The 8,456-nt window shown below is 44.7% G+C and overlaps 3 protein-coding genes across 7 annotated transcripts in view; 2 read left to right on the forward strand and 1 right to left on the reverse strand.

The window, feature by feature from the left end:
* The first annotated feature begins 509 nt into the window (after nt 1–509).
* On the forward strand, nt 510–4,398 carry EBNA1BP2 (EBNA1 binding protein 2). The gene is made up of 7 exons (XM_026086900.1): nt 510–692; nt 1,849–1,972; nt 2,580–2,669; nt 2,888–2,963; nt 3,235–3,325; nt 3,619–3,781; nt 4,124–4,398. The coding sequence occupies exons 1-7, from the start codon at nt 616–618 to the stop codon at nt 4,172–4,174; spliced, it is 672 nt and encodes a 223-aa protein (XP_025942685.1). The 5' UTR covers nt 510–615; the 3' UTR covers nt 4,175–4,398.
* A 95-nt stretch (nt 4,399–4,493) lies between these two features.
* FAM183A (family with sequence similarity 183 member A) lies at nt 4,494–8,074 on the reverse strand. 5 transcript variants are annotated; one of them, XM_026086904.1, is made up of 4 exons: nt 7,929–8,074; nt 6,994–7,053; nt 6,020–6,123; nt 4,494–4,929 (listed from the first exon to the last, which is right to left on the reverse strand). In XM_026086904.1, exons 1-4 carry the CDS (start codon nt 8,059–8,061, stop codon nt 4,816–4,818), a joined length of 411 nt encoding a protein of 136 aa, XP_025942689.1. In that variant the 5' UTR covers nt 8,062–8,074; the 3' UTR covers nt 4,494–4,815. The 5 variants fall into 5 exon arrangements, with proteins under 5 accessions (XP_025942689.1, XP_025942687.1, XP_025942688.1 ...); XM_026086902.1 differs by having other exon boundaries at nt 6,994–7,080; XM_026086903.1 differs by having other exon boundaries at nt 4,836–6,123.
* Nucleotides 8,075–8,291: 217 nt separating this feature from the next.
* Nucleotides 8,292–8,456, forward strand: part of PIF1 (PIF1 5'-to-3' DNA helicase) — a 7,816-nt gene continuing 7,651 nt past the window's right edge. Inside the window, exon 1 of the mRNA XM_026086678.1 lies at nt 8,292–8,453. Coding sequence (XP_025942463.1) covers nt 8,292–8,453 — 162 coding nt within the window. The remainder of the gene's footprint in view (nt 8,454–8,456) is intronic.

The following is an 8,456-nucleotide window of genomic DNA, read 5'->3' on the forward strand; positions in this document are numbered from 1 at the left end:
GGTGCGGGGCGAGCGGCCCCGGCGCTGCGGTGTTGGGCGCACCGCGGCGGGGGGGCAGAGCGGGGCGAGCTGGCGGCAGCCTCAGTTACACCAAGGAGAGCTACGGAGTCGACGGAGCCAAATTCCCCTTGCTTGCGGCAGGGCGCGCGGGAGGGATGGAGGTCGTACCCTGCGGCTTGGGAAGCTCAGGCGGGGTGTTAGGGCAAAACTCCGCACCTGGRGATGGTGCAGCGCTTCAAAGAATTACTGGGGAGCATTGTGATCTCCGTCCTTGGGGGCCTTCAAGACTTGGCTGGATAAAGCCGAGGTTRACTCCGTCCGCTGTTGGCTTTGGTCCTACTTCAAGGGGGAGTTGGACTATATAGTCCCTGGACTTCCTTCCAACCAGCATTGCTGCGATAATTTGGGGTACAACCCAGCTGCTTTTGAGCATTAGCCCATTCTGTGGCCTGGACATTCATCTGTGCCAACCTTGAAAAGCTTGTTTTGTGCCATGATGTTGAGAGTGGTGCTTCCCTTTTGTAGGATGGTTTGAAGCAGTGTCTCTCTGAATTCAAGCGACAGCTAGCTTGGGTGGAAAGGCTAGATGTGACTTTGGGTCCGGTAACAGACATCATGGATCCAGTCTCACACAACACYTCTGACAAAGATGCTGTTGACCCTGAGAATGACTTCCAGAGAGAGATGAGCTTGTAAGTGTAAAAAAGAGATTTCTTGTAGGGCTTCAGCATACTGCTGCAAGCTTGGAGTCCCTTGCCTATGCACGATTCTGGTATCGCTTCACCGTCATGTTTCACAGTATCCCGCAGAATGCCAAACCGGCTGTCACTTGTATCGTGTCACTTTTGCTCCATGTTGTCTGCGTGTGTGACACGGCATGTTTTGTAGCGCTCTTGCCTTGTATGTGTGACAAACTGAGTGAAACACCAAAGCTTGAAATCTCACCTCTTTTTCTTTCAGCAGTTCAGCTTTACTGTATCAGTTACAAGTAAGAATGCTAGTTTGTAACCAAAAAGGCTACTTAAAGTAATTTATGCTCAAATATTTTTTATCTTGACAAAATTTAACTGGAAGACTACTTCATTAATATTAAATAGTCGTGTGATATTAAATAATTAGGCTACTGTTTCCTTGAAGACTGCCAGTCTATTTCAATGGTGGGCAGCGGTACAATACCCTATAATAGATTTCTAGAGTGTTTTTTAACCTGCTCRGTGGTCTTGGATTAGAGCTGCAGTTGTTTGTTATAGGAATTCTTGAGCAACCAATAAAACAATATTGTTCAAGATAACTTTATTTCAAGGATACTAAAATGTGCATCCAGAAACACTGTAGGTTATACAAGTATTTTACATTTGATGGTGCTGAATTTTTGGCAAAATAACTACAAACCGATGCTTTTATATTTCATTTGTCTTGTGATGGGAAATTATTTCCCTCCTTGCAGCACACTTTCATCATTTGCTGGAAATTTTCTTTAAAAAGTTTCTGTATTGCAACACTATGAATATGGATTTTTCTGCATGGATGTGTTTCGGTGWTCCAACAATTCTCTTTTTTTTTTCTTTTTTTTTTCCTCCTTGCCTTATACAATACAGTGTGTAAAATTTGTAATTGAAAACTGGATAAAGTAAAAGTGCAAGATATCAGTGTTAATACTGTACTGGCACCTAAATTGCTTTTAGTATTAGTGCTTAATGCTGTAGGGTACAGAGTATTGACTTAAGTCTGGAATGTAACAAAAATTTATCTAGTATCAGCTAGCTCATATGATCAGAATTTCTGTCACAGTCATGAGATATGCTTGATACCCAGTGACATTCAGCTGGTGTTGTGTTGTCTCTCTAGTTACCGACAGGCTCAGGCTGCGGTCCTGGAAGCCCTACCAAGGCTGCGTAAGCTACAGGTTCCTACTAGAAGGCCAGATGATTACTTTGCAGAGATGGCCAAATCTGACCAACAGATGCAGAAGGTACATGGTTTAAATGATAGCATTCTTCTCCGTGTTACAGGTCAGTTTTAGCTTCTGTTAGGTACTAACTTTGAGATTTGATTGTGTTCAGTTAATAGTTACCTTCATTTCTGTGGCAAAGGCCTGTGACAGCGTTTTTGTTGGGAATTTTATTTGTGGTAAGACATTTCTTCTTGTTTAAGTATTYCTTTGGAATGTGAGAATTTCCATAACAGGCTGGAACATAAGGTAGAAGTGTGATTTATAGTTTCTYCTAAGTGTAACTAATTTTAAAGATAGAGAAACTTTTTCTTGATGTATATGAAAGTGCTTGTAAAGTCAGCTGTGTTTGTGCTCTTTGCCCTGAGATTTGCGGTCAACTGTGGCATTAACATGTGATCTTTTTTYCCCATTTAAGTATCACTCTTCATTTATACTCAGTGTCTTTTGATTCTTAGTGATTTTAAACAGTTTGTTATTGAATTAATCTCTCATGGGTAGTAAGTGGGATTTGGWAGTAGTTTTGTAACAAGAGGGCTGCACAGTCCTCATAAAGTACTCATATTTTTCTTTACATTACTGACTCATTTTGTTTTTTTATTAAACCCCTAACCCCTAAACCCCTAAGATTCGACAGAAGCTTAAGAGTAAACAAGAAGCAATGGAGAAGTCTGAGAAAGCAAAACAGCTCCGCGCACTGAGAAAATATGGCAAGAAGGTGAGGCAGAGCTAGAGAAGTGACCCACCTATAACAAGAATCTAGAGCCTGAGTGGGGAACTTAGAAATTGAGACCACACAAGACAGGCTAAAATATATGGAATCTGTTTAGTCTTTTATCTCGCTGCTTTGAAGGGAGAGAGAACAAAAGATGGGATACCTAAGAAAAGCCTTGGGTACTAGAAGGAACGACACTAATGCTCTGTCTTTGATCTCAGGTGCAAACAGAGATTCTGCAGAAGAGACAAAAGGAGAAAAAATCAATGTTGAATGCAGTCAAGAAATATCAGAAAGGTAAAGCTAAYGTTTAAGAGAGCAAATATGTAATTGGAAGAACAGTGATGTGTGAGAAATGTAAGACACTGTGATGTGTGGTGTCAATCTGTAGTGGTGGGCAGTGAGCTTGAAAGGCTGCTGCTGTTCAGAGTAACACACCAGTGGCAACAAAAATCCTCCCAACTAGCTGCCCTCCAGTGAGGGTGACTTGTTGCTATTACTTGCTTAGACTGAAAATTCTTATGTTCTGTGGTGGCAGCAGACAACTGTTTTGTCTTTGCTCTTGCAGGTCTCTCTGACAAGCTGGATTTCCTAGATGAAGAGCAGACTTCATCTCAGGGGAACAAGAAAAGCAGCGGAAGTCAACGGATAAAGAGAGGGTGAGATTAGGAAAGAAAGATACTAAGGGCAGAGTCTGTGATTTTTCCAGTCTTGTCAGAGATTGTTTTGTGGAACAATGAAAGCTGTTTTAATCAGTGTTCCTTAACAGTAAGTCCCGGGTAGCTTTCTCTCTCTCTCTCTAGAGGAGAATTGTGGACAGAATGGAGAGGAGACGAAAATATGCTAATTTCTCTCTCTTCAGTAAGAGGGGAAAGGTTTATGCTAGCTGAAGGGAGTCTATCAGCAGATACGTGTGCCTTCTTGGGAGCTTCCTATTGGATTGTTTTTTCAGACCAAATGCCAAACGACGATACAAGAATCAGAAGTTCGGATTTGGTGGGAAGAAGAAGGGCTCAAAGTGGAACACAAAGGAGAGTTTTAACGATGTATCCAGCTTTCAGGCAAAAGTGGCTCACAACAAAGGCCCAGGAAAAGCAGGGAAAAAAGCCCTCAATGTAAGTAAAATGTTGCATGCACATGATCGCAGTTGGCTGGGAAGCCAGCCCTGCTCTGGTAAGGCAACCTGAGTGCATTGCGGTGCCTCCAGGCAGTGAGAATGTTTGTCTTTGGGAACTGAGCATAATTCAGTGACAGACAGTTTTGAAGATGGTGGTTCGGTGTGTGAGCAAGGAAATGAGCAGAGGAGTGAGCGGGTACTGTTTGTTGCTACCTGTGTCCCAAAACCTCCCTCTCCAGAGAGACTGACAAATATCSTCTCCTTGGTATCTTTCCCATACTATAGAGCTAGAAGAAAGTTTGGGGGCATGAAACAAACTGAATCTATTTTCTTTTTGCAGAAGAGACCTGGAAAGAGAGCAAGGCAGAAAATGAAGAGCCGAGCACGCTAAATGGACTGTGCTCCCCAGTGGGGTTCCAATGTCTCTGTGTTGTAAAATGTTTCTGCTGTCTTCAAGCATCTAACTGCAGAGCAAGCTGGATGCTTCCATGTGGCATGAAGAAAGTCAGTGAAAACTAGTGCCTTATCACTAACTTCTTATTCTGTGTTTCCTGGAAGATTGTTTTCAACGTACACCTTTGGTGCGTGTGAATTCATTAAATAGTTTGCACAGAACTCCTTCTATGCCTAATCCATGTTTATGTTGTGAACAGTGGCTGAAATCTGTTCTCTTCAGTCCAACAGCTTTTTCCACAGCTACTGTTGACTTGTACTTGCTGCACTTGAGTTCTGGGTTATGTTGCTGACGTTGAAATAGCTCCTTGACAGGTTTCAGACTTAAAGCTTTTTTYAGTCTCTTTGTGTAGATGGTTTTGGAAACAACAGTGAGACAAAAGGAGCAGTCTTACAAACAGGTTTATTTCTATAACTGTTGTCAGGCTGCAAATTTGGCCAGACTGGGATTCTCTCCTCACTTTTCTCATCATCTTYTCTTGCCAGAAACCTACCACAATCACTTAATAACAAGCAGAGACTAACCCATTAGAGAGATGTCATTAACTGTTTCCATCTAAGTTGTGTGCCTTTGCCACACTATTGCAGGTTCTCAGACTGCTCCTTCAGGCGCCAAAAGGCAGCCATGTATCTAGTGATCTCAGTGCTCCGGCGTGGGAAGTACAGTCTGCAGTCAGTGCGGTCCACATGAATCTAGGGGGAAAAAAAATTATTGTAACATGAGCAGTCATGTGCTTTTACTATCAGTAGTAGTAGTATTCTCTCTTGAGAAGAATAATGTATGGTGTTCACTGCTGCTAAGAAATGCCCAAATGACTAAGGAGTAAGGTACTACTAATTTTAGAATACACTGCTGTTTCATTAGAGTGGGACTTGGTGAAAAAGGAAACAACATTTCTGAAAAATTCACTTTAAAAGCAATTGTCTTAAACAGTATCATGAATCCTGACTTCTAAAGTATAACTCAGTTTCCTGCACTCCGTTTTAGTTGCTTCTTTCCTGCCTGGCAAATCCAACAACCAGTGTCTAAAGGCTTAAAGCTGGGCTGGGCTGCCTGGCTCTAGGCTTGTCAACAGTAACTAGTTTACCTGAAGTCTAATATGAAAAGTTGTGAAAGATTAATCTTATTTACARTTTTCTTCATAACAGGCCCAAATTAATCAGGCCCTCTTTTGCCTTCCTGGAAACACTAAACTATCTATAAAATCAGTCATGGGCATAGCTATTTGTTTGTCAGATATGACCAACWTTTCAGCTTGTTAATAAGATCCCTTTTCCCCCTGATTATTCCCTCTTCCGCAAGTGAATCCTTATTGGTATATTTTGCCTGGGGTGTACTTAGCTGACTGTTAAATTTCTAGTTCTACTTTCAATTCATCTGAAAGATACAATACAGTCGCACACTTCTGACAGTACTTATGTATGACACTTCATATTGCTCACTATTTCTCTTGGCTGGATAATTTCATAAACAAGTGGGAACACATGGCATTTGGATATATGCTTGGGTTGACTGTCACTGTAGGTATTTTGCATGCAGGTTTGGGGTGGGGAGGGCTGGGGGAGAGTCTGCTGTTTTTGTGTTCAAAGCCTATGCAAGTGTGAGAGTCCTCAAAGTCTAAACTTTAAAAGCTTGTTGTCCATAAACAGTTCTGCTCTTTCCTAGTCATTCCTGTTTTCCATCTTTGTCACAAGTTGTTTTCTGGCACAAATATCCTTTAATATGATGGGCTGAACCACTCTGAATCATGCAGAGAGTTGGATCCTTAAGCACCCTACTCACCAAAGGTGTTGTGTTCCAGCCAATTTCCTGGCTTTCAGTTTGTGGCTCTGAGTATTTCTTTGTTGGCTCCAGTGCTGCATGGTGAATAAGATTCAGGAACTTGGCTGTTGGTTTAAGAGAGACAGACACGAATGAAAGAAAGTATGTTTAAAAACTAACAAAGGACAAACCAATCGTGTGGATGCATGTAAGAGAGATTCTAACCCTGCCCAAGTGATAGCAAGGAGGACAAGGGCAACTCCTGTGCTTCTGTGAGTGATCTTCTATGAGAATGCAGGGTGACATTTCTACTCAAATTTATCCTGACAAAGTTTCAAAATTTGTCTTTCTATGCTGTCTTGTTAATTCTGTCCTCCTTGTCTACTACATTGTAATGTCTATTCTYCTTATGCCATATCTAATGCAACCAGACCTCCACATTAGCTGTCATCTTTCTCAGTTGCCTGAGACCTGCTCCCTCTCTGTTTTTCTCCTAGACCTTGACTACAGCAGGCCAGCTTTAACCATCCATCATGTTTTTAGACAAAGTTAGCCTATAAGAAATAAGGGAGTGGTTGCCAGAAGAATTCCTGTTATTGGTGTGCTAAAGCAAGACTTAACAGCTATTTCAGCAGTGTTTGTCATATGCAGTTGCTAGGTAGAATCTGCAATGACAGGCACCATGTATGTCTAAAATGTTTCTAGATTTTTTTCCCCTGAATGAARTTTATGTTCTCAAGCAAAATTATAAGGTTAATAATAAAAAGAAAATCACATGAATGCAGGCTTGTACTGATAATTAAAAGTAATGGGCAGGACCTTAAAATGGAAGAAATGTCTTATATTTAATAAAAATCATGRATGTGTTTAACTTTCTTCTACTGTCACAGTGGTGTTTCCATGTATGTCATCTTTGAGATTAGCTAGAATGTTTTAATCTTAATTATTGGTCATTTTCTTATTTAATTATCACAAGCTGTTCAGAAGTTTCTTACCATCTGCAGGCTCTTCTATATTGTCATGCCAAGACATAGGCTTCCTGGCRATCATGTGAACTGGAGAAAAATAATGGAGGTGAACAGCTTTAATGTGTAATTAGTATCACAACTTGGTAAAGGATATGTATCATTGCAAATGTTTTTTTTCTGGTTATTCCCCAGCTTGGGCCCAACTATTTCACTTAAGTTGTTAAGGAAAAACAGCATGTGGTTGAAAGAAAATGAGTCAGAGAAGAGTGCTGGCTAATGCTAACTTTCTAGGAACCAAAGGGAGTTAAGCACCCTAAAGGTCCTTCTAGATGCTGTCTGTGTTCTCTAGAGCAGTTTCATTCCCWGTGACCCCCTCCCCGCCCGACACACAACCCCAAGTGGTGGCCTGCAGACTGCCAGGATTCAGGGAACTTTTTTCTTTGATTTGTTTTTGTTTTACAGTAAAAGCTAGACGTGAGTGAATTTACTCACATTACCCTTCCATGTCAATGCAGATTATGCTGTTCTATGACTGTGGACTGGCAGGTGGAAATCAGCCTGGAGCTGAAGAAACTTTGTGTTTGGGCTCTCTGTGGGGTTTTTTTTTTCTTTGCTCAGGGTCCTTGGATCCCACACCCTAAACAGTTGCCTCACTTCTACAGAGTTTGTTAAGGCCCTGTCTGATTTGGGCAAGTTGGTCTTGTCTCCCTTCTGCCTGGAAGTGTGCAGACCGGTTTCCGAGGGGGGAAAAAGCCTCCCAGCTGCTCTTTCCAGGCCTCTGAGGGCGTTCCTGGGTGCCGCTCGTTTATGCCCACCCCGCCCGAGGCCCGAGGGGGGCAGCGACAGCGGCAGCGCGAGGTTCCCCCCCCTTCCCCCCCCCCCACACCCGGCGCGGGGGGGAGGAGGGTCTCGGCTCCCGCCCGGTTGGGGGCCGCCCCTCCCCGCCCGCGAGGCCGGCTTACCCGGCCGGAGCGGGTTCACGCTGTACTCCGTGTGCAGCCGCTGGATCTGCAGCTCCCGCCGCACCCGCTCGCGGAAAATCTGGTTCTGGTGCACCGCGTCCGGCGGCTCCTTCTCCCCGCGGAGGGCGGCCATGGCGCCGGGCGGCGTCCCGTGTCCCGGCAACGCCTCACGTGGGGCGGGGCGAGGCCGCTGACTGGCCGCGCCGACGCTTCGCCCCGCCCCGCCGCTGGCCGTTTCTCCCCTCGCCTCCTATTGGCCGCCGAGTTAAAGCCCCACGAGCGCTGATTGGCCGCGCCCGCGGCCGGCCGGTTTGAATCGCCGGTGCCCAGTGGGGAGCGGAGCACGGCGCGGCCGGGGCGGCCATGGAGGGCGCGGAGCTGCGCTGCACCGTGGTCGTGGAGCAGCCGCTGCCGGGCGCGCAGGCGCCGCGGCGCCGCGTGCTGCGGGATGCGCTGGTGGTGCTGGGCCGCAACGAGCTGCGGGAGCCGGTGCTGCGGGTGATCGGCGGCGGCAGCGGGGCTGCGGCG

Source organism: Apteryx rowi, unplaced genomic scaffold (genome assembly GCF_003343035.1).
Source record: "Apteryx rowi isolate R43461 unplaced genomic scaffold, aptRow1 scaffold_7, whole genome shotgun sequence".
In the NCBI taxonomy this organism is placed as follows: Eukaryota; Metazoa; Chordata; class Aves; order Apterygiformes; family Apterygidae; genus Apteryx; species Apteryx rowi.